We start from the raw sequence: 24,795 nt of genomic DNA, 5'->3' as shown, positions 1-24,795 counted from the left end.
AAAGCTGGGTGGGGAGGAGCCCTGTGACTGAGGCTTTCATTTCTCCTAAATATCATGTGATTCAGGCAGCCACAGGGCCAGTGAAAGGGGAAGCCCGGGGTTTCTCAAGAAGCAGGGAGAGGGACAGAGGCTGAGTTGGGAGGGAGAGTCGGTGGGGACTGTGAGGGGAGGGGACGCAGCCTGGGAACCGAACAGCAGGGCTGGTAGGGGGCCAGTGCAGCCCAGGTGTCATAAGGAAGGGGACAACGGTGAAAAAAGGGCAGCCAAAGAAGGAAAAGAGGGGGAGGGGCAGAGAAGTGGAGCGAGGAAGACTGTGCAAGTGACAGACAAGAGTGGGACCCCAGGGTCAGGGTGGAGGAAGGAGAGCGGAGAGGCTGGGGAGAAACACTGGGGAGGGGGACAAACAGGGAGGAAGGGATACGGGTGGAAGGAGGGAAGAGGAAGGAGTTAAAATTAGGGTGGAGGAGGCAGGGTAAGGGGCAGAAAAGGAAAGTGAGAGGGGACAGGGGAGAAGAGGGCGCAAAAGGGTGAGAAAGGAGAGTCGAGTCAGACTGGGGAAGAGTTAAGAAGGGGAGGGCGAGGCCAGGGCAGAGGTAGAGGGCGGAGTAGGGCGGAAGAGGGCCACTAGGGCTAGGCTGAGGCAGGGCAGCCCACGATGCCCGCGCCGCGCGCCCCGGAGCAGCCCCGGAGGGGTGGCGAGCGGCGGCCACTGCTGGCGCGCGGCGCGCGGGGCCCCCGAGCGTGGCGGCGGACGGCGGGTGCCGCGGTGCTGGTGGTGGAGATGCTGGAGCGCGCCGCCTTCTTCGGCGTCGCCGCCAACCTCGTGCTCTACCTCAACAGCTTGAATTTCAACTGGGCCGGCGAGCAGGCGTCGCGCGCCGCGCTCGTCTTCCTGGGCGCCTCCTACCTGCTGGCGCCCGTGGGCGGCTGGCTGGCAGACGTGTACCTGGGCCGCTACCGCGCCATCGCGATCAGCCTAGTACTCTACCTGGCCGCCTCCGGCCTGCTGCTCGCCACCTCCTTCCCCGATGGCCGCCGCTCTTTCTGCGGCGAGATGCCTGAGTCGCCTCTGGAGCCACCCTGCCCGTCTTCCGACTGCCAGCACACCTGGGCCAGCCCCTACTGCGCGCCCACCCTCTATGTAGGCCTGCTACTCCTCGCGCTGGCCGCCAGCTCGGTGAGGAGCAACCTCACCTCTTTTGGGGCCGATCAGGTGAGTGTGGCAGGGAGGTCTGGCCCAACGGTGACCCAGGGGGAGTGGAGAGAAAGCAAAGCCAGGTAGGATGGAGACCCAGCCAGAGTCAGGAGGCAGTGGCCCCCAGCGTGACCTCGGATAAACCACTTCCCTCTCCAGTTTCTTTATTTGAAAGAAGAAGGGCTACTAGCCCTACCAAGATCAATGACACCGACAGTATGAATAACCACAGTGGGCCTTCTCTGAGCCATGTCCCAGGCCCATGCCAAACATTTTCACTTTTAACTCGACCCTCATAACGATCCCAGCCAGTCTCTTCTACCAGCAGCACCAGATGCTGAGGGTGGATTTGTTCAAATCTGGGCCTTATCTCTCACCAGTGGGGACAGCTGAGCATGTATGTCCACCTCTGAGCCTTTCTCCAGTCCCATTGGACAGAGTGTGGCACGTGGGAAAAGTTCAACAAACATTTGCTAAATGAATGAGCAAATTCCTAATAACATGGCATGGTTTGACAGCTGTACACCGTGGGATATTACACAATAATTGAAGCTAATGTACTATATTTTTAAAGCAACCTCAAGCAGTATGAATGAGCACAAAGCAGGATGTAGAACTGCATACAGACCATTGAGCAGCCTTGTGGAAAGATGAGGTTTCAAATGGGAGAGGGGGAACAGGAAACACTGGGCTAATTATGTACCCCCCATCCGACTTTGTTTTTCAAATGTTAATTGCATATATTGCATTCATAAAGGCAACATTTTTTGAATGAATCACTTCATCCAGCTGGCATTCACAATCCAGTACGCATCACAGTGTCCAGTGTCCCTGCCAAGGAGTCGCTTATCCAACCTGCTTAGATTCTTTTGGTAATGGGGGACTTGGTACCCTCAGGACAGCCCTTTTCCTCTTCCGCCTGGCATTGACCAGCAGATCTCCAATATTTGCCAAAAGGAATCTTCCATCTTCCTTTAACACTACTTTTTTATTGACCTTCCACTACCCAACCACTTCCAACTGCCTTGACCTGTGCCCTTGACCCCATGACCTCCAAAGGCAGCAATCCAGTGCCCCCTGTCTCTCCTTCCTCCTGGTGAGAGAACTAGTCTCCCCAAGGCCAGGTCACTGAGAAGAGCCTCCATGGGATCCACAGGGACAGTCCCTCCTCTGCATTCCCCATTTACTTTGGGCAGAGCAGGGCTGGACTGGAAGGCTGTCTTAAGAACTCAAGATCTGAGCCCTAGGATGGTGTGGAAATGCTGACATCACTGGATTTCAGTTCTTTGAAAATGGCTCACTGCAGCGTAGAGACTGATGAGCTAACAAGAGAGGGTGCACCAGAGCACGGGGGAGGCTGCCGCAGTGGACAGGCTGGCACCATCTGGCAGACAGCCCTACCCAGTGTTTTACACACTTGCTGATTTCATAAAGGGCCATCCATCACTCTCAACAAAGTGTCTAGAAGAACTCATTTATATCCTGAATGGGCTGCCTGGTCTTCCCCTTAGAGTTACAATTGTCATATTCATTTACTTGCAATTAATAAATGGAAGTGGCTGTTCATAATGGGACTTATCCAATTTTCTGCTTGAAAGTCCAGAGCAAGGATTCTTAGTGAGTGAGGTGACATGCCCCCTCCTTCTCCATCACCAAGGGAATGAAATTGTAAGCACATCTGTATGGATGATTAGTCTACCTCTAGACAAGGAGTGAAATATTTTAAGCTTTTCCCCAACACAACAACAGAAAGGAAAGCTTGACCAAATCTTTGTAGCAAGTGGGAATATATATCTTTGAGTGAAAGGACAGAAAGGCAATAAAGGCATTTTGAGATTTGGGGAGTTACTGAAAATGTGGCTGGCTGAATGAGGTAGAGATTCATTTAACTCAAGAAATGACCCCCAGTTCTCATTGCTCTTAAGAAATGCAGATGCTTGGGCCCTGTCCCAGACCTGGGGAAGGGAAACAGCCAACGCAGCTGATTTATGGCCAGCAGGCGAAAAAAAGCTTGAGACCTGACTCTTATAGGTTGACCCAAATCCTGGGAAAAGATTTTCAGTCTATATGCCCTTGAAAAAAATTTTTTTCCACGAGGTCAGGGTCTGCTCTCAGGTTCCCCTCTACCTTTCCTGATGCTTCCAGCCTTGTTTGATCAGGAATATAGCAGAGGAAGGCAAGTTTGGGGAAAGGACGGGCCATGATACAATATTCTGTTTGCATCTCCGCACTGAAAAGGAAATTCTCAACCAGACTTCTAACTGTTCTTTCAGTCGTATGCATAGATCATATTTAATAGTGTGGAACATAATTGAGATTTTTATGGGCTTTTTGCTGATTATAAAAGTAATGTATAGTGTAGGCTGCTCAGTCGAAGACAAAGAGATTAAATCAGCCAGAAGTGAGCCGCATGGCCTCACAGGCATCTGTTGTGTGCCCTACTTGGTGACAATAAAAAAGTAATGTGTGTCATGAGCACGTAAAAACAGGTGTGCCAAAATGTTCTGATCATTAACAGCGGCTCCCAGGAGAAAGGTTTATTCATTCATCCAACCAATATTTATTGATCATTTATTTAGTGATTAGCGATTAGAGAAGTGCCCACCCACTGACCCAAGAAGTGTCCCTGTGGGAGGGATGAGTACAGGTCCAGAGTGCTCCTGGGCCTCACTCTCACCCCTGGCTGGCTGGCAGGTGATGGATCTTGGCCGCGATGCCACGCGCCGCTTCTTCAACTGGTTCTATTGGAGCATCAACCTGGGTGCTGTGCTGTCACTGCTGGTGGTGGCCTTCATCCAGCAGAACATCAACTTCCTGCTGGGCTACAGTATCATCGTGGGCTGTGTGGGCCTGGCATTCTTCATCTTCCTCTTTGCCACCCCTGTCTTCATCACCAAGCCACCCATGGGCAGCCAAGTGTCCTCAATGCTTAAGCTTGCTTTCCAAAACTGCTGCCCTCGGCTGTGGCAACGACATTCTGCCAGGTAAGGGGGGGCTTTGGGTTAAGGAGGCTGCTAAGTCTCCTGGGAGGGTTAGTCCTACTTGTAGACATTCTGGTTCAGCTCCAGCAACTGCCCTGGAGCCGCTGGAGCAATGGCTGTCTTCCAGTGGGCTGCTCACTATGACTGAGGATGCTGGTGAAGGTCACAGTGGTGCCAGTGGTGTTATTGGTGATTCTCTAACTGTAGAAACAATGAGGATGGTTATGGTCTTGGCAGTGATAGCAGCGAAACAGGTGGGAACGATGTGTTACTACCTGTGATGATGATAAACCCCGGTTATGATGACAATTATAGTGGAGGCGATAATGATGGAGATGATGGCACCAATGAAGGTCATCAGGATACAATATGAATAATTCTCCAGTGTCCTGTTATTAAGTATAAAGAGTCTTAAGAAATCATCCAGCCTTGCTCCCTCTTCCATTAACTGACATCCAGGTGTGTTTGTGTAGGGGGAAGATTCTGAATGGCCTTCCATATGCACAGTGGCTTCCTTTTGTCCTCCTTCCTACTTTAATTGACTACTTATGCTAAGCAAATCTGACTCCAGACCTTGGAGCTCTAATTAATAGAATCTAGATGGAAAAGGTGAAGAGCAGGCTTCCCCCAACCTGGTGTATTGCTAGAGGTAATGTCAGGGGTGGTTGTCAGGTGTCAAGGAGTCTGGTTGTTTTAATTTTTGTTGCTGCCTTAAAAAAAAGTTTGTCTTAAAAAGCAAACATTTCTCTCCTCTCTAAGTCTGTGGGTGACTGGGCTGGGTGAGCAGGTCTTCTGCTACTCCTGATGTCACCAGGGCTGCCATTATTTGGGAGCTTGAAAGGACTAGAACATCTCACATACATGGCTGGAAGCTGGTGATGGGCTAAGAGAACCTCGGTTGACAAGAACCTCATTTCCCCTTCGTGGGAGCATTCCAAGAACAAATGTTCCAGAGGGCAGGAAGTGGAAGCTATGGGTCTTCCTCAGGCCCTTGAGCGGCCTGGACATCCCAGAGCATTGCTTCACCCTCACTTTGTTGGTCAGTGTCACAAGGCTGGCCTCAAATCAATGGCAGGAGAAAGAAACCTCAGCACTGGTGGAGGATGGCATTATATATTTGGAGGGGAGGAGTTGGTACAGGTGTCTTTGGAGATGACCACACTGATGATGTCCCTTTTTGGAGTCTCGCATGTCCTCAGAAACTCTGAGGACAAAGGGTAAAGATTGTTTGTGGTAGTTGATCTATCCTGTCTCCTAATGACAGTCCCTCCATCCTGTTCCTCTTCTCCCCACCTCCTTGTGCAGGGAGAGGGTTGTGAAGTCCATTGAGGATGGACTTGGGGTGAGCAGCCTCTGTGGCTCGGACTGGGCCTCCTCTGATTCTAGTGGAAAATCAATGCCATGAGCCAAAAACTCCTGAAGACTCTGCTCACCAGTCTCTGGTCTGACTTTCCACGGGACCCAAAGGGACCACAGCGCTAAAGTGGCCTAAGTCTGATTAGGAGATGGTAGTGATAATATTGACAATGGCAGTGCCAACACTAGAAAAAGTGATGGAGAGAGAAACCAAACCTCTGTGGAGAGGATGGTGTTGGTGACAGTGTTGATGATGCATCACTTACTAGTTCTAATGACAGGAAGGATGATGGCCTTGGTGCTAGTGGGGCTGGTGGTGTGCACAGTGGAGTGAGGAGTGACAGGGTGACTTCAGAGACAGTGGCTGTGATAAGTGGTGATCTTAGGGAATAATGGTACAGGTGAAAACAGTGGCCATGGTGAGGAGATGATGATGGCTGCCTTTTATCTCCTGTCCTTGTGGCCCCACAGAGACCCTCAAGGTGCCCACCTACTGCCTGACCAGAGGTCTCCCCAGCCTGGTCCTTCCCCTCAGGAGGACGTTGCCAACTTCCAGGTGCTGGTGAAGATCTTGCCCGTCATGGTGACCCTAGTGCCCTATTGGATGGTGTATTTCCAGGTGGGCACCTCTGCCTTTTGTTCTGAGGGCCTTGCTCTCCACCCTTCACTGGTCTCAGTTCTCGTCCTGGAAGCCAAGGGCATGCAGAAAGGCAGGAGCAGAGTGAGTTACCACTGTGCACCAGCTGATGTGGGCCTGGCACAACACCAATCCTGTGATCAGCCCCTGGTGACTGCAGGAGTAACTCTGGAGAAGAGTCTGTGGCCCAGCTCCTTGATAGGACCCTCACCTCTCTGGGCCTCAGTTTCCTCAGGTGTGCAATGGGTGGCTCAAACCAGAGACTCCTCCAGTTCTATAGTGTGCAGATCTGAGTTGGCAGGAGAGGCCCATGGCCCCACAGCACGTTGGTGGCAGATTTGGTGCATTGAGCACATTGCAACAATGCTTCCCTACCTGGCTGTGCCTCAGAATCACCTGCAGAGATTTAAAAAGATGTAGATTCCCTTGCCCCACCCCAGGCCTCAGAATCGCTGGGGAAATCGTTGCATTTAAAAATGTCTCAGATGATGCTGGTACTCAGGCTTGAGAGCTACTGCTTCCTTGGGGGGGAGGTTGTCAGTGCATGTGTTTGCAGCATGTTTGTGTGTGTGCATGTGTAGACACATGCATGTAAGCATCTGTGTATGCACACATGTGAGCAGCTATTTGTGTGTGGTGCATGCATACCTGTGTGTTTGTGTGCATACATGTGTGTGCATGTGCCTGTGCGAGTGTTTGTACGATTTGCATGTGCATGCTTGCAAGTGTGCATACATGTGTGCATATGGAGTAGGGACAGCGGTCTAACCTGGGCCTAACCCCCAGGCCATAGGCATTGCCTCCCATACCCTCCAACTTGGTTGGAACAGCTAGGGTCGTGCAGGGCCAGCCTGGAACTCCAGAGTAGCACAGTAAGATCCCTGATGAGCTAGGGACAAGGAGTTGATGTCTGTGGCCAACTCTTAGTCATCCAGCTGTCAGAACACTGATGTCCTTCCATACAGCCATGAATGACCACAGAACGCTCCCCTACCATAGGCCCTCCTGTGGGAGTTTTCTGGATCCTCCGTTATCGGGCAATAAAAGAGGCAATGCCTGGTATGGTGGGTGGCAGGGTACCCAGGCCCCACTCCTGCAGCTGTGCCCAGAGCCACTCTGGCAGGTCAGTGCCTATGCAGTTCCTGGCTGTGTCAGCCTATGGGATTCAGCTTGGCTTCAGTGTCAGATGAGAACTCCCTATGGTCACAGGCCTGTCATTATCTTTCCCATGTCAACAAACATTTATCCACCCCCATTCTGTTATGAGGCACTGGAGACAGAAATCCAAGGCAGATCAGCTGAGCCCAGGCTCTGGGATAAGACTGAGAGTAGGGCAGAGGAGGCTTGCAAAGGCTGGCTCTCAAGGAGCGGGGGTGACTTCCCTTGACTGGAGGAGGTGCCAGTCTCCCTGGGCTGCTGCTGAGGAGCCTGGAGCCTCCCGGGGAGGAGGCCAGGAGCCTGTTCTACCAGCCACTTCCGTCTCTCTCTGCAGATGCAGTCCACCTATGTCCTGCAAGGTCTCCACCTCCACATCCCAAACATCTTCCCGGCCAACCCTACCAACAGGTCCTCAGCTTTGAGAGCCCAGGGCAGCAACTACAGGGTGAGAAACAAAGCAGAAGCTCAGCTCCGGGATTGGGCGAGGAGGAGGAATTGAAGACACCTTCACACTCCCCAGCTGCAGGGAACCCTCAGGATACAAGAGCAGTACCTGGAGGGTGGGCAAATGTGTGCCACAACCCAGGCACTTTGCCAAGATGCTCAACTGCTCATAAGAACTCAGGCCAGGCCTCTCCCATGCCGCTGCTCTGTAGTGGGCCCCACTGACCAGTTTGCACCCTCAGCCAGAGCATACTAAGGCCCCTGTTCAATTGTACCTTGTTCCCTCTTTCCTGGAACCCTGATTTCCACCAGAACTTTCTAAACTTAGTTCCTTGGCATTGCAGAGATGCATAGGCTGGGGGCATGACTCAAGTGGTAGAGTGTCTGCCTAGCAAGCACAAGGCCCTGAGTTTGAACTCCACCAGCACCATAAAAAAAAAAAAAAGCTGCCTGCACAGACTGTAAAATTAAATCTCTTCAGACCTGGCAGATAAATGACATATATGCCACTCTACTGTCTTTCCTTGCCCACGGCAGACATCACTAACCAATCTACATGTTTCCATGCTGAGCTCACAAATGTTCTAAGCCATTGCTACCAATTGATAGAAGTTAGAATACAAGAAGAACCTGTTCACATCCCTGCTCTAATCCCATCCCCTAGTTACACAGCTGAGGAGTGTGAGTTCCAGAGAGGAGAGGGGGCTGCCCCTGGGTCACTCAGGGACATTCTGGAGTCCAGGTGTTGCAACTTCAGCCTAGAGCTCCTTCCATTTTGCTAGCCTGCCTCTCTTCACTCCCTCCTACCCAGATCCCAGAAGCCTGGCTCCTCCTCGCCAATGTAGTGGTTGTGTTGATTCTGGTCCCTGTGAAGGACCACTTGATCGACCCTTTGCTGCTGCGGTGCAAGCTGCTGCCCTCGGCTCTTCAGAAGATGGCCCTGGGGATGTTCTTTGGTTTTACCTCAGTCATTGTGGCAGGTGCGTGAAGGGGCATGAGGCCAAGAACTGGCCTTTGTCTGTCTGGGGTTGGGGAGGCTGACCCTACTATAGGCAGGTGCTGAAGTCTGGCACAGTCCAAGTGCACCCCAGACGAGTAGATGTCACCCTTCGCCTCTCAGAAGGTGCAAGCTGAAGGAAACCTTCCTTGTGGAATCCAGCCTCCCTTTGTTTTGACAGATGAGGAAACTCAGGCCAAGAGGAACAGATAGTTTCCTCAGTGGGACAGAAGCTCCTTACAGGCAGGGAGTTTTTTTCTTTTTTCTTCGCTGCTGTGAATATATGTACGTGAACCCTCAGTCAATGAGTTAGGATACATTTCCCAAAGAAGCACAACCATTGTGGTGGTAAATGAGGACTTTTTAAAAGATTCTCTTGTTTCTTCCATTTCAAAAGGATTTGAAGCCATTTGTATAAAATAGGGATCAGCTATGGAAGGCTTTCATGCTGTTGCATAAACCTGAGCCCTTTTCATTAGTGGTTCTGTGATCCTGAGTTTACTTCAGGTCTCCCAGCTATGTCTTTACTGCAGGGATAGTAATTCATTCAGACACTGAAGGTGGTCAGGCTCAGCCCTCATGCAGCATCGTCTCAAGGGGACTGTTGTGAGCATTAAAGGAGATGAAGTCTGTAGAGGACCCCGTAATGTGCCTGGATCACAACTAAGAGTTGACTAAAGCCCAGTGAGTAGTGTTTTGTCCAATGTGTGAGAATCAAACTAGATTCTCTTTCAGTTACATGCTTTAATGCATTTTCTTTTATTTCATCCTCATAATAACCCTGGGAATTGTACTTCTACTTTTTACGTAAAGGAACTTCTCAGAGAAGTGAAATGATTTGCCCAAGGTCATACAGCAAGCCAGTGGTAGGGGCAGGATTGTAACCTAAGTCCTCTACCTCATTGTCCAGCATTTATTAGAGAGCAATGCTATCTTCCAAGCAATGAAAGGAACAGGTAAAATAAACTTGAAAGGCAGGTTGGAAACACTGCTACACTATTTGATGTTGCCATAGAGAAGTCACGTGATATCAGGAAAGTAGGCCAGTTTTGAAACCAGATATACTGGGCTCAGACCCAGCCCTGACTGCTTGCTTATTAGGTGTGTAATCCTGGGCTGATTGTTCAATCTAAATTTTACTTTCTTCATTTGCAAGAATGTCATTACAGGCTCTTGACTAATGAGAGTTGCAACTAAGCATAAAACCTAGCTGAATATCCTGGCAGCCGAGGCAAAAAGGGAGAAATTGGAATTTAAATCTTGATCACCATACTCCAGACACGAGTATTCTTTTCCTTACCTGCTGCTGCCCAGTCAATCATCGGCTTCTTCATAACCCCTATCATGTACTAAACTCTGCCTTGAGCTAAGCTGCCTCAGATGGGCCTGGCTGTATTCAACCTCTTCCCCTCCCCACCAGGATTCCTGGAGAGGGAGCGCTTACAGTACATCTCTGCCAACAAGACAGTGTCCCAGCTTATCGGGAAGGATGTATACTATGCGGCCCCACTGTCCATCTGGTGGCAGATCCCTCAGTACCTGCTCATCGGGATTAGTGAGATTTTTGCCAGCATCCCAGGTACCCTGGAGCCTCCTCCCCTATTCTTGTACCAAGGCTGGGCTCTGCGTAGTGGTGCCTTCAGGTCACGGGCCCATGGACACAGCCTCCAGGGCTGCAGCATGGTGGGAAGCAGGGTTTCTGAGTAGGGCTGCAACCTCTCAGTGGGAACTGGTTCAGCGAGGTCCTACAATAGACCCTGGGGATGGAGGTGAAGGGGTTCTTCCCACACTCACTTTCCATGTCTCCCTTGCCGTGGTCCCCACCCTCTGTGTTTTTGCAGTTGCTATGTCCTTTGCCTTAGCTTAGAGCCTCAGTGACAAGGCTCCTGGGCAGAGGAGGTCCTCTCTTCCCACACATGGCACTCTAAACAGTTCTAGTGCATTATATGCCTGTTTCCTTCCCAAACTGGGCAGAGATAGAGGTGCATGCCTGGGCGGGCTCTTCCACTAGGCTAGAGTGGGATTTTTATGTCTTTATGATAAAAGAACTCCCGTGAGCTCACTCAGGGCTATGGAGAACATAGTCTTGCACACAGTAAATCCAGGCAGTGCTGCAGGGGGACCTGTAGAGTGTGGAGCATCCTTGGGCAAGGTGGGGAGGAGCAAATGAGCAAGGCTTCCAGGGGAGGCAAAATTCAGCAGGTGCAGGAAGGACTTGAGGCAGAGTGAACAGCATTAGAAAGTCCCTCGCCAGATGCAGAGTGAGGGGGACAGGGCTGGAGAGGAACAAGGTGGGGAGAAGGTCACACAGGATCTTGTGGGCTGAGCCTGGGTGGTGGGATTTCCTCTGAGGGCAACAGAGCCCCTTCCATTCTCCAAAGAGTTTGGCAGAGATGGTCCAGACACACCCATCCAGCTGTCTGAATAGGCTAGCGGTCAGTGGATGGGGAAGAAGTGACCAGGGCTGGCGTTTGGCCCTGGGAGAAAAGAACAGGGAGGCGGGCATATATTTAGAAGAGATTTTGAAGGTTAAATCAAAATGATTTGATGATGATGTGGGAAGTGGGCCAAGAAGGTTGGGGAGAGAGGGTGAGGATGGAGCTGGCTGGGGGAAGCTCAGGAAGAAAGGGCTCAGAGGGTTAGAGTTGGAACTCTGAGCAGTGTGTGGGGAGGAATCAGCCAGGCAGATGAGCAGAGCTGAGAGGATGTGCAGCAGGGTTGTGACAGTCAACAAAGGGAGCTAGAATGGAGACTTGGAGAGGGCAGGTTGGGGAGTGTAGCCCACTGGGTGGCTCCTCAGCTGGTCTCGGAGACACTCCATGCTCCCTCCCTGCAGGTCTGGAGTTCGCCTACTCGGAGGCACCACGCTCCATGCAGGGCGCCATTATGGGCATCTTCTTCTGCCTGTCAGGGGTGGGCTCACTGTTGGGTTCCAGCCTGGTGGCCCTACTGTCCTTGCCAGGTGGCTGGATGTACTGCCCTAAGGACTTCGGTGAGTGTGGGGGCCTTCCGGAGTGGAGGGAGGCTTAGGAAGGGGGTGGCGACTGCTATATGCTTTGACCCTAGGCAGACTGTAGTGGGCTGTCACCCAAACTTGGCCAGTCACTCACAGTATGGCCTCCCTTCTTGGAACCTTAGTTTCCCCAGCTGTCATAAAAGAAGCATTGGACTCAGTGACTCTCCAAGACTCCTTCAGGCTTCTAGAATTCCACCCTTCTGGCCAAGTGGTCACTTTTCTCATGGTGTTTGTTTCAAGCCCCCAAATAAATAGAGGAATTGCAGACACCAGATCCTTGAGGGCTCTCCACCTAGTGTCTTTGGATCCCAACCCACTGCCTATATCACCTCAGCTACCAGCCTAGGGCCAGGCTGCAGCAGGGACAGGGAGCACTCCTCTGATCGGAATGTCAACTCCCTTTCCCAGGGAACATCAACAATTGCCAGATGGACAACTACTTCTTCTTGCTGGCTGGCATCCAGGCCACTACAGCCTTCCTATTCATCTGGATTGCTCACCGCTATGAGAGGACACGGCAAGATGCAGCCTCCCAAAACTGTTCCAGCAGAGACAGGGGCTGACCTTGCTCCCATCCCACCCCAGGCGTCTCTCCACCAGACAGACAGCAAAGCAGGCCCAGCTGTGGCAGTTTCCTTCTCAGTTTATTCTGTACCAACATTAAAGTGAAGTGGTTCCCATAAATAACAGGCATAAGCTCTTCCTCATGACCATGGTCCATGGCAAGGGGCAGGGCAGAGGGAGTCTTGGGGGAGGGGAAGTCCTTGCAGGGGACCAGGCAGGGGACTTAGATCAACAAGCACCAGAGGATGAGCAGGAGGGGCAGACAAGAGGCATGGTGGGACCCCCGCCAATCTGCCCCTGCTGCCCAGGCTGATGACCAACAATGCTGGGTCAGTGTGGGTGGGGGAGGGTCAGGAGCTGCCCCGGATCCTCTCCATGTAGTTACGAAGCTCCTCGGGGTCCTTTAGCCCCATGTCCTCACACACCCAGCGGATGTCTTCCTCACCAGCCACCAGGATGGACTGCACTGCAGGGGCCCCTGCGGGCTGGGCTGGAGGCGCTGGTGCAAACGTCACAAACTCTACGCGCTTCCGCCGTCCCCCAGCCTCCTTGCGGGCCAGGGTGCTGGTGGAGCTGGTGGTGCCCCCCGGAGGGCCAGGGGCCAGGTTTGGGGTCTCTCCTCCTGCCCCGCTTTCACAGGGGCAACCCCCGTCTCCCTTGGGTGGCCCAGGGGACCGCCGGTCCAGCTGGCGGCTCAGTTCCTCCTGGTCAGTGCCCAGCCAGACCCAGTTGTGGGGTTGGGGGGAGGTAGGGTCAGCGGCACTGTCAGGAGGTTCTTTGCGCTGGTAGCGAAGCACGAAGACCACGCCATTGACCAGGAAGATGAGGATGGCCGTACAGAAGATGCCCAGCAGGGCGTACATGCCCAGCTCTAGCTCAGTGACACGCTGAGGGGTGGGCACCATCTCTTCTTCTTCCTCATCCTCATCCTCCCTGGCCTCAGTCTCCTCTTTCTCGACCTCCTCTGCCTGCTCAAATTTGCCCCTCACACCCACGCTGCCCCCTACACTGCCCACCACCTGCCGCTCACCTCCCACACTGGCCTCTGTAGCTAGTGGGCTCCAGGCAGGGCTGGATGGTAAGGCAGGGGCCCCAGTGGGGGAAGGGGGCACCCCAAGCCAGGCGGTGCCAGAGGCCAGGGGCACACGGTGTCGGCCTCGGCGGCAGGGCTCAGGCGGGTGCAGAGCAACGTGCAGAGGTAGCCCCTCGGCACCAGCTCCACTCACCACAACCCTGAGCTGGGCACCCTGCTCCTCGGCTGGCAGCACAGCACTGGGCTCCTCGGCTGAGACAGACAGTCCCAGGTCATGGCGATCGTAGAGCTCCGCAGGGGCCAAGGTGTGGTCAGAGAAGGACAGCCATAGGGAGAGGGTCATTTCCTGCGGGGCACACGGACACAGGCAGAGACACGCGAGGGCAGAATGCATGCACACAGAGACCACTCCCACAGAGACAGGCCACACGGGGAGGAGATCAAGAGAAAACACAGAGACACGGGCAGATGGACAAAACACAGGGAGAGAGGGGATGTGTGTCAATCACCTGTCTGCCGCTCAGCCCAGGGTCTGAATCTTCCTGAGGATCCTCAGAGCTATCTAATCAACCTCCCACTCCCACACTCTAGCCAGCTACTGCTTGGTCACCTCCAGCTGCAGAGCGCTCACTACCTCACAAAGAAATCAATCATCGCTGTGCAAACCCTAAGGGGAGGAGGGGGTCCAGGTACCAGGGCCCTCTTCCTCCCATCCTCTTCTACCATCAGCCCCCATTGATAGGTGTTGACCTCATCCCCCTGTCCCCAGCCGTCACCTGCTTTGGGGCGGGAAGGGCTGACTGTGCCCAGCATGTGGCTGTGACCTCCCCAGGGTGGGCAGTGCCCCGGCTCACGGCCAGTGAGATGCCCATCACCGGCTGCACTCGCAGCTCCAACACTGAGACCTTGTCATCCGTCACAGCCAGCGCCTGCTCCCCCAGGATGGAGTCAGACAGCGGGGAACGCACCTGAGGGTGGGAAGGAGCTGAAGATAGGGGGCCTCCTACAGACAGGTCCCCACCCAAAGAGATCTGGATTCTGCTTCCAGCATCCTCTCAGGCTGCTCTTTTCCACCCTGTACACCCCAACTACATGCAGTATACATACCTGGACTCCAATCCCACACCTAGGAGACAGCTCCCTCCTCCTGTAAGACCTGGCCCACATACACCCAAACCTCAGCCTTCCATACCTAAAGGACTTCCCCCTTTATAAGACCGCCTCATTCTCACCCAACCTCCAATCTCAGGGTACTCCTACCTCTATGCCTCTCCTACACGCTTCACACCTGCCCAGGAACATTCTGGGGATACCCACAACCTTCTGGTGGGGAGGGGCCCTGCTTTCCAGCATCTCCTGCTAGCTCACCTCTATGGAGGTGACACCAGGCTCCCGGCCCACCAGGATGAGACCACCCTCCAGTGAGGCCACACGTGGGTCCTGCACATGGGCGTGGGGTGCCACAAGGTGGGTCACGTCTAGCAGCCAGTCAGGGCCAAGCAAGTGGGTGAGACGGCGGCCACCGTCCAGAGGGTGGGCCGCAAAGGGCACCAGGAAGCGCACACCTGCACGCTGGTACTGCAGGCGGCAGCTGCGGGAGCGCTGCTCCACCTCCTCTGCCAACCCAGCCTCATGCTCAGGTGCCCTACGGGGAGGGGCGGATGGACAAAGCAGGGCATCAGCTCGGCTCCAGCCCAGCATTCAGGCCCTGCCCACTGGAGACCACACCTCATCACCCAGCTCCTAACCAGAGCATGGTCCTGCCCAACAGGAGGCTCCTTATGATGCTTGAGCTTCCAGGTTCAAGCCCCAGCACCATTAAAAGGGGGGGTGGGGGGAAAAGAGGCTCCTGATGGTGTATCGGTCCTGTTTGGCAAACACCAGCTCTCTTGAGATCAAGTTCGTCCACTCGGGGTTGCCCTAGGCCTGGACCTGATTAGTGTATGTGCCTACCTATCCAGGTGCTTTTACTTGGGGGTTGGTGCCTGGGGCGGGCGGAGGGGGGAGGACAGAGGACTCCTTCCAGTTCAGGCGCCCTCATTCTTGAGGCCACCCCACACCCCACCCGCTAGGACCCCAAGTATATTCCATATTTACATTTACCAAGCCCTGCCTACCTTCAGGGGCTTACATTCTCGAGGGTAGTATAGAAGGGGTACAGACAACGATCAAAACATAAAGGACTGGGAGTATGGCTCAAGTGGTACAAAGCCTGCCTATTAGGGCAAGGCCCTAAGTTCAAACCTCAGTACTGCCAAAAATCAAAACACAACAAAACAGAAAATAGCAATAACAGCAACAACAAAAGATATGGAAGCAAGTCCGGGGAGACAGAGGAGAGGGAGTATGGAGTTGGGCAGTGTCAACCAGAGTTCAGGTGGCCCAAGGTGGGATGGGCAGAAGGAACTGGAAACAATGAGCAGTGTTTCAACCCCCAGCTTGGGTCCATGGCTGTGTCCCCTGTGCCCACTCAGTCCTAGAATGACTTTGCCAAGGCCTGTCAGCTCCTGCAGGCCTGCACTCACCCTTCAGCTGGGCCAGGGACCCTCCAGCCACGGACCTGCTCCAGGGTGGTGTCGGTCAGCTCGATGCGCAAGGGCAGCAGCGGGGCCCACACGGTCAGTTGCAGTGAGGCCCGGAGCCGGCGCCACCAGAAGTCTACACGCACTTCCTTGGCACCTCGGCTCTCCTTACCAGCCACAAATACGGCATCGCAGGCCTCAGATACCTGTGGGAGGGCAGAGTTAGGCGGTAGGGAAAAAGACACAAATGACAGGTAAAATATCCCTGACCCCAGCCATGCACAGGGCTGTGGCTGAAATTCAGTTCTGTAATTTAACTAAAATGTGTGTTGTGATGGGTTGGTTTGTAGGGCTACTCTCTTTCCTTAGTGTGCAACCAACCTCCAACCGGCAGCACTACCCGCCCCCAGAGGCACTGGGCCATGCCTTGGGTTCTCCAGGGGCTCAGCCAGAGACAGTGGCCAATTACATACAACGGAGCCTTCCTTCTGGCAGAGCAGGTTCCTCATTAGTGCCAGCCACAGACATTGGTGCTGGAGTCACAAGACAACTAGCTATAGCTAAGAGAATGGAGGTAGAGGGACAAGATAGACGCACCCACCTGAGAGCCCCCAGGTAATAACCACACACAAGAGAAAAGTATTGCCACAGGTGGAAAAAACACCTTCTCTGTGCAGGTGGCCGGGATTTGTGTAAATCAGGCTCCATGCTTCCCTCTCCAAACCTCAAGATGGAGAATGCTGTCCTGCCTCCTCCACTTTTTAACTTCCCAGGTCATTACAAGGTTCCAATAACAATATCGTCATCATCATATAAGGTCATGTTATAACAGCAGTAGCTGGAGACTATATTAGGTGCTTTTAATTCTTGCAACAACCCAAAGATATAGTGCCATGTTGAAGTTTAGGAAACAGGCTCAGGGAGGTTAAGAGAGTTGCCCATGGTCACACAGCTAGTTGATAACAAAGACGGGTCTCTGCTAAAACTTCTGACTTCAAAGTACATGCTCTTGGCTCAGCTCAGCTCATTTGCCATCCAAGAATGGCCATGAAAGCCCTAAGGTTGGAGTTATATAGCACCCACTTCACTCTAGAGAGAGAGGGATGGAACAAAAAGTTGAAGCTGTGGTTCTGCTCATGAGGTTTGGAGTGAGAAGCTGTTCTCTTGGGGACCCTCTGGGGTAGGAGGAGAGCTGCGTATGCATGACTGTGCCCCCAAAAAATGCATACTCAGACAACATGGGCACCTGCCACTCACCTGCAGGACCTGCGTGTTGGCTGACTCACAGCCAATGTGCTCTGTCACCTCCACCAGTGTTCCTCCAGCATCCACAGTGACAAGGCGCACGGGGACACGCTGAGGCACTCCAGTCAATGGTGCTGTGTTCACTAGCTCCTCAGCCTGGGGGTGCAGGCGCTGTTTAGTCCCAGGACCTGCAGCTCCTGGGACCTGGCTCCTAGCCTGGCCGGATACAGGTGGAGACCCCTTACCTTTGCCAGTGGGACAAGGGCTCTTATGTCCCGCTCCGACACCAGGAGTTCCCACACCATTTTGTCCTTCTCAGCTTCGGGGGCCTGGCCTGGGTATTCCAGCTGCCATGTGACGGGACGAGTGACTGCCACACCCCCACCAGTGCCATTTTCCACCACAAAGTCCACCCACAGGAACTCAGACAGTTCAAGGGGACTGCTGGCCAAAAGAAAGAGGAACTGAGTACATTAGGTGCCAGGCACTTCCTGTATTCATGACGTAGGCACCATGATTCTCCCCACTTTACAGATGAGGAAACCGAGGTACCAAGGTTATCACACAGTGAAAAGTGGCAGGACTGAGATCTAAAGCCCCAAGCATCCTAGCCCAAACTCTTATCCACTCCTGGCCTCTCTTAAGATCCACAGAGCCTTTTAACCACTACCTCCTAGAATACTCACTGGCTCCCCTGCCTTCCTGCCCCTCCCTGGGCCCCTAAATGTGCCCGCTGGCACTAGGGCCAGGCCTCCTTCCTCGGCCTACCTGGAGTCCGGCCCTGTAGGCTCCACACGGTGACAGGTGATCAGGGTGCTGTGGTGCTTTGAACCCTTGAAGCGGTCCAGCTTGGCAGTCCAGAGAGTGGGCTGGGCTGGGCGAGCAGCTGTTACATGCAGCCCTTTCTTCACTTTGATCCTGGAAAGAGATTATAGGTCCAGTTTGTCAAGGTAAGAGGCTGAACTGAGGACAGGACCCCAGGAGAACGACATGGAGCTAGAGACATCAGCCTCCTGTCTGGCCTCCCAACTCCAGTCTGAATCTCTTCCTCCCATCCTTACCAGAGGGGCTCTGCCTCTGCCCCGCAAAGACCACTTATGACTCCTAACTGCCCACAGCCTGAAGCCTGGGCCTGACATTTGAGGCTCTCCAGGTCCAACCTTATCTGGGGCCATGTCATCTCTCCATGCATTGTCTGCTTTAGGAAAGTTTTTATTTATTTATTTATTTTTGGCCATCCTAGGGTTTGAACTCAGGGCCTCACACTTGCTAGGCAGGCACTCTTACTGCCTGAGTCACTCAGCCAGTCCCACTGTCTGCTTTAGACATACCAAAACATTCTTCCCCCCACACACAGTGCACATTCATGGCCCCAAGCCTTTGTGCAGGCTGTCTCTTCAGCCTGGCCTGCCCTCCTTTCTTCATCTGCTGATTCTTTAAGCCCCCAATAAATCAAATACCATTTCCTTTAGGAGGCTTTTCAGGTGGTAAATGAATTTCCCCCTTGCTCCACCCACTGGCCCAAGCCCTCACTGCACATCATACCTTCACTGGAGCATAGACTCGAGTTCACATCCATCTAGCTCCCTTTCCTACCACTGGGGGCCCCCTCAGTGTCAAATGGGGCCTGTGTCTTACTCCTCCAGAATGGAGGCACAGGGTTAGGCATGCGCTGTATAATAAGGTCTGTTTATGGAGTGCACAAGTGAGAGATTACACTGCAAATCCTGGTCAGATGCACTGGGGGCAGGGTCAGATGCATTGGGAGGGGAACTTCCTGCAGGAAAGGATGCACAGAATGCATCCTTTATAGGGAGGAGTGGGCTCTGTATGAACATTAGGGCCCCTTGGGAGGTGTGACCAGCAGGGAGAACACAGATGAATGTGACTAGACAGACGCCCCTTCCTACAGTGTCAGAGCAGTAGCTCATACTTTCTAGGTTCTGAGCCCTCTCCTGTTCCTCCTTCCTGGAGCCTTGCAACTGCCCTGGAACAGGGCAATGTGAGCCCCACTAGCTAAGGGAGTCTCAGAAAGGTGCCAGGGAGCAGAGGCATCCCACTTCTGGGCCATACCCATTACGGGATCCTGCAGCTCTCTGCCTGGAGATTTTGGTGGACCCATTTTTGCTGAAGCTAAGGTTTCCAGTAAGGACCCCAAGAACAGTAAGTACCCATTCATCTTCTTGTATTGTCTTCCCCAGGGGCCTGGTGCTTACCTCAGGGTCAGGAGACTGGCTGTGAAGTTGTGCCGAAGCAGGAGGGTGGCACTGAAGAGCTGACCAGGTCGCACTGGCACATCTGGCACTCGTAGAGTCACTGCCTCATCCAGAGGTACCTCCTGGTACTGTGGGGGGTCTGCTGGGTGCAGCTCCACTCCACCCACAGGGAGGGCCTGCTCCCCAGGGTTCTCATCCCCACCGAGGCCACAGCCCCCAGGGCCCTCAGCTGCAGGCTCCAGTGTGTAGGCCAGCTCGGCCCGTGTGGTGGAGCCCTGGAAGAACCACTGCAAGGGGAATTCCAGCTCCACAACGCAGGCGCCCAGGGATGGCTGTGAAGATAACAGCTGTGGTTGGCCCAGGGTGAGGTCAGGGGACAATACCTACACCATGGAAAGGCAGGGCCAGGGACACGTCACAGGTGATAGAACAAACTAGGGACATGCTAGGGCTTGACACCAGGCCTAGGTCTCAGAACACATTCACAGGCCACTCTTCCACCCCTGGAAACACACACACTCATTCCAATGAACCAGTCCCAATGCCTCCCCTGACCATGCCCAGGACTGCCCTGCCTACAGCTCAGATTTCTACTCTGAATCCTAATACCTGAGAAACAGCTCTCTCCAATGGGTTCCTATGGCTAATGAGTGCAAATAAAAATTTAAAAGTAATACAAACAATAATGTAATGTAACCAGCTGAGTGATTGCTTTGCCATAAGCAACTCTTGTATTCATTTATTCCTTCTCCAACTCCATTATGAGGTGGGGAATTGTAACTACATTTTACAGATGAGGGAACTGAGTCTCAGAGAGATTAGATTATCTGTCTAAACTCATACACAATAGACCAAACTCCTTAAGGGGCCCTAAAAAACCTTTCTTAGGACTGAAAGCTCGTGGAGCAGGAATGGACTCAGATGGCCCATGACCTCAGACTCCCCAAAAGTAGCAAACCCTTTCCTTTCTACCCTGGGCCACCACTGGCTGGTGTGGGGGTTGGGGGGACAGCTCAGTCACCTGGAAGCGGCAGGCTCGGTGGGCAGTGCCTGCAGGGTGTGTGGCATGCAGCCGGGCACAGGGCAGGCTGCCAGGCCCCGGTGGCCAATCCTGCCCTTTGAGGTGGAAGAGGACACGGGCATGAGGCTCTGCTGGAGTCACAGTTGCTTCCACTGAAACAGCCCGCACGTCCCATGGGACTGGCCGTTGGTGGAGCTCAGTGACTCGAGGAGGGACCACCTTAAGGAAGAATGAGGACACTCAGCAAAGCAGGAGGCTGGAGAAAGCCCCCGAGCCACACACAGCAGACCTCAGGCTGAGTCCTGTTGCCTGGACGTCCTTGGGGGTCTCCCCTTACCTGCTGAGTGGCAAAAGGCGGGTAGGAGGCCCGGAGAAGTGGCTGGGCCCTGGGCCAGGGCTGCAGGATCAAAAAGGTCTCAGATCGGGAGCCCAGAGAGGAGTTGGCAGGGGGGTAGTGGCCCACCTGCTGCACACGAAAGTGCTCAGGGGCATCCAAGAGCTCCAGGGATGCTGGCAGATAGGTGGGGTCCAGGCGAGCTGGGTCACAGCCCACTGAAGAGGAATAAGGGGTAGAGATGGTGATGACTCCAGAGCTGGCATGGGCCAAACTGAGCTTCATCGTGGGCACAGTGGTGGTGGACAGTGGAGGAGGAACTGGGCTACAAATAGCCCATTCCCTGAGGATGTGTGTGGGAGGCATCTCCCCACTTCACGGATGAGGTAACAGACACAAATAGCCTCACGCAGGTAGCATATAACAAAAACAGGATTTGAATCCAAGTCCAGGAACGAATGCCAGCTTCCCAGTCATTCCTTCCACCTTCCGTAGATCTTGACTTCCTCTCTCAGAGTGCCTTCTCCATATCTCCTCCCACACTCTTGCTCACTACTGGCTTGCCTGTGATTTCAGGACGTGTTGGGGGCATGGTTCCCTACATGAGGCCTCTGCTGTAAAAGGTGGTGCTGGGATGAGATTCGTAGAAGTAGAGAGACCCTTTCTCTGTCTCTGAATCCTCGACAAGACCTGGCTGGGCATCCCACCATCACTACCATGATACTCACACCATCTTTCCAAGCTTGTTCCCTTCTTCCCTGTCCCAACTGGGTATTGGAGTGCAAGAGTGGGACTGGGGAGCATAGGAGGTGGGAAGAGTGTCAGAGAAGTTCACTTGCGTGCCCTGGTGGTAGCAATCACATGCCCAGGGAGATAGACTATTCAATTGTCAAAGAAACAAAGGACCACTAAGGTTATATTGGTTTGTATAGTAGTAATTAACACCAATCCTACACAGGTACTATTTCAAATGTTTTACCTGTATTATTATTTCAGTTTTCATAATAATTCTGAGACAAATCCCATTTTGTGCAATACTAGGAATATTTCTGTATAGCTATCCTTGACTCAACTAGCAAAAAACGCTTTGTCTCCCTTATTAAGCTTGTCTCTGTTCTTCAACAAAACTAGTGATAAAGGCAGAACAGGACCTGCCTGGAACTGAGGGGGGAGGGGGGAAGGGTGGGGGAGGGGGACAGGGTGGAGAAATGACCCAAACAATGTATGCACATGTGAATAAATAAAAAAAAAAAAATCCCATTTTGTGGATTTAGAAAATGAGGTGGAGAGACTAAGGTCCATGCCTGTGGTCCCACAGGAGTAGTGGAGCCAGGAGTCCACCAGAGGCATTAACCACTAGACAATCTTGCCTCTCCCTCTACCACCTCTTCCTCCACTTTAGGATGCCACAACAGGCTCTGTGGACTTTGCTCCTGAAATGCATCCCCCTCCTCTACTTAGTGGCACCTCCTTCATCAGGACCAAGAGGGAATGTTGCCTCTTTCTTAAGGAAGTCTTTTTTGGTCATTTGCCCTTCCACCAGTCTCTTCTGGCTAGTCTTGAACTCCTGGGCTCAAGCAATCCTCCTGCCTCATCTCTTTTAGTAGCTGCACCACAAGTGTGTACCACAGCTCCCAGCTCTGGTTGCCTCCTCTGAATTAGTTATTTTCCTGTTTAAAACTTTGTCTAACTCATCCTGGAATATCCCCCAAATTGGGACACTTTCCCTAGAGAAGCTTCCTGGGAGTTTGGAGACCTGACTTTACATCCTAGCTCTACCTCAATGAGAATTGGGCCAATTGTGAACATCCCAGAAACTCAGTTTCCTTGCCTGAAGAATGGGGAGGAGCATTTACTAACCCTGTGGGATGAGGGAAGACTTTGTAAGCTGTGGAGTGCTGTCTGGAAGCTGGATTCTTGGTGCTGCATAATGGATGTGACAAAGCTTCCCTCCTCTTTCTGTGGAAGGGGCTATTAGGATTCCCACTGGGTCCCTCAGGATGGGGAGCAGGTGGCTGAAAGCAGCCCCAGAGCCAGCTGCCTCTCAGCCCCACAGTTGGACTGGCCGTGGGGGGCTTGGTTTCAGCCTCTTTTCTGGTCTTTCCTACCAAGGAACATGTGTCAGAGATGCTTCTCCTGCCTTCCCTGAAGTCCCAACTCCCAAGGGTAACAGATGAATGACTGTTGCCCCCTGGGGTAGCTCCTGGACTCCAGTCCACCTCCTACTCCATTACCTCCATAATTACACAATGCTCAGTAGCAGACTCCCTTGGACTTCCATCACCTGGAGCTCAGCTCCCTCCATGGGGGAAGGAGGGTGGAGAGTGCCTCTCTTCCCTATCTCCCACTCTTCTGTGGCATCGTTCACCTGCAGCCCCTAGCCCCAGCCCATGCCAAGGGCCGTGCAACTGCCACCCCCAGGCACAGTGGAGCCGCTGCTCCTACCCAGTGATGAATATCCCTGCAAGGGCTCAGCAAGACAAGGATAGGTCTGTCCCTGAAGACCCCAAAGTCAGAGAGCTCCTCCGGGCGGGGGAGGGGGCTGAGTATCTCGCAGGACCCAGCAAAGGGGCTGCTTTCCATTTCCACTGGTTGGAAGCGGGTTGATGGTAGGGACAAGAGGCCAGTAACCACTAGAGTGCAGCTCCATAGACCGCAGATTAGGGACTGGTGGAGACGGTGGCAGACGGGTGGAGGGACCGGGTGGATGAGGATGAGGGCAGAGCCCCAGGGCCAGGCCGGTCCTGGATCAGGAAGGAGTTGCCCGATGGTGCACCGTGAAGGAGGCGATGAGGGCCGGTGGCTGGGGTAGGCTCCTGGGGGTGGGACCTCCCCAGCCCTCAGGGCACGCTGCGAGCTGGTTTAAGTTCGAGAACCGACGGCTCCTGGTTCCCAGGCATCCTTCGCGCCCGGCCTCGGCAGGGGCCCAGCCGCCCCTCGCCCCGCCCCACCCCTCCCCTCCCGCTGACCTCTCACGACGTCCAGGGCGAGGGCCACCAGGAGGCAGAGCCAGGGACCAGGGAGCCCCCGGGGGTCCGCTGCCGCGCGCCCAGCCATCCGGGCGCCCATCCTCCCCACTGAAGGCGGGACTAGGCTGGCGGCTCAGGTGGCCGCGGTCCGGCCCCGCATCTCCAGCGCCCGCTCCGCGCCGGCCCTGGTGGCCGGCTGGGTCCCTGCCGCCGCCCGCCCGCGGCTGCAGTTCGCAGACAATGGAGCGGGAGCAGTGGGGTGGGAGAGAGCGCAGCGCAGCACATGGGCTGCCCCCTCCGCCCTGCCGGGTCCTAGTGCCCTACAGATCCCATCCCCAGAGCGTCCCGGTGCTTGAAGTCGGGAAGAAAGCCACTTCCCAGGAGACTGAATAGGGACTGATGGCCTCTACCGGAAAACACATGGTGTGTTCTGCTGGGCTCCTTCTCAGAGGCTGCTGACCAGTGGAAAAAGCCTCTTCCTCTGCCTCACAAGCATCTCACCTGTGAAGGCATCTCACCTGAATCAGAACCAAAATTCAGGGACAGAAAAGGAAAGAGGCCAAACAGGGCCAGATGACAACCGCCTGGGCCTGCCCCGACAGAGCCCTGGCCACCCCCGCAGAGGAAGTTCTCCAAGTGCTGGCACCTCCAGTTTCATGCCTAGCCCCACCCAAGGAGAAGCCCAAAGGATAAAGGGTGAAGGCTGGTCAACCCTGGTCAGAGAGGTCTGCCTCAGGTCCTGGCCCAGCCCAGCCTTACCTGTCAGATGGTGTTGGGAGAGGTCCAGAGCACATTAGCATCTCCTGGGCAGCTTAAAGAGAAGGGGAGAAAGCCTGTCCCCTCCACAAAACACCTGTAGACACAGGTGACCTGGGTGTAAGTAACCCCTCCCTCTGGTGAGAAGGGAAGAGCAGGCAAGTCTTCTCCAGACTACCAGTGCCAGCAGCATTCCAGCACCAAGGGAGAGTTACTTCCCTCACCCCAACAAACATGCCCTTCCCACAGTGCTGGCCAGCCCTGGGAGCTTTGCAACAGAGCCTACAGGAGGGTACCTGGTACCAGTTGCCTTTTCTGCCCCCTCCCTCCTGGCAGCTTTGTGCTGCCCCT

The 24,795-nt window shown here is 53.8% G+C and overlaps 2 protein-coding genes across 4 annotated transcripts; one reads left to right on the top strand and one right to left on the bottom strand.

The window, feature by feature from the left end:
• Slc15a3 (solute carrier family 15 member 3) lies at positions 1-12,467 on the top strand. Of its 2 annotated transcripts, XM_020176178.2 has the most exons (8): positions 3-1,213; positions 3,890-4,179; positions 6,004-6,151; positions 7,662-7,772; positions 8,583-8,751; positions 10,189-10,347; positions 11,605-11,760; positions 12,193-12,467. In XM_020176178.2, exons 1-8 carry the CDS (start codon positions 656-658, stop codon positions 12,345-12,347), a joined length of 1,746 nt encoding a protein of 581 aa, XP_020031767.2. In that variant the 5' UTR covers positions 3-655; the 3' UTR covers positions 12,348-12,467. The 2 variants fall into 2 exon arrangements, with proteins under 2 accessions (XP_073902665.1, XP_020031767.2); XM_074046564.1 differs by lacking the exon at positions 10,189-10,347 and having other exon boundaries at positions 1-1,213.
• On the bottom strand, positions 12,408-23,935 carry Tmem132a (transmembrane protein 132A). Of its 2 annotated transcripts, none has more exons than XM_074046552.1 (11): positions 23,689-23,935; positions 20,723-20,937; positions 20,386-20,604; positions 19,365-19,696; positions 17,917-18,066; positions 17,394-17,592; positions 17,161-17,304; positions 15,907-16,109; positions 14,750-15,026; positions 14,158-14,349; positions 12,408-13,727 (listed from the first exon to the last, which is right to left on the bottom strand). In XM_074046552.1, exons 1-11 carry the CDS (start codon positions 23,786-23,788, stop codon positions 12,699-12,701), a joined length of 3,060 nt encoding a protein of 1,019 aa, XP_073902653.1. In that variant the 5' UTR covers positions 23,789-23,935; the 3' UTR covers positions 12,408-12,698. The 2 variants fall into 2 exon arrangements, with proteins under 2 accessions (XP_073902653.1, XP_073902659.1); XM_074046558.1 differs by having other exon boundaries at positions 17,394-17,589.
• Positions 23,936-24,795: the final 860 nt, after the last annotated feature.

This window comes from Castor canadensis, chromosome 1, assembly GCF_047511655.1.
Source record: "Castor canadensis chromosome 1, mCasCan1.hap1v2, whole genome shotgun sequence".
Taxonomy (NCBI): Eukaryota; Metazoa; Chordata; class Mammalia; order Rodentia; family Castoridae; genus Castor; species Castor canadensis.
This window is presented reverse-complemented; position numbering and strand designations above follow the sequence as displayed.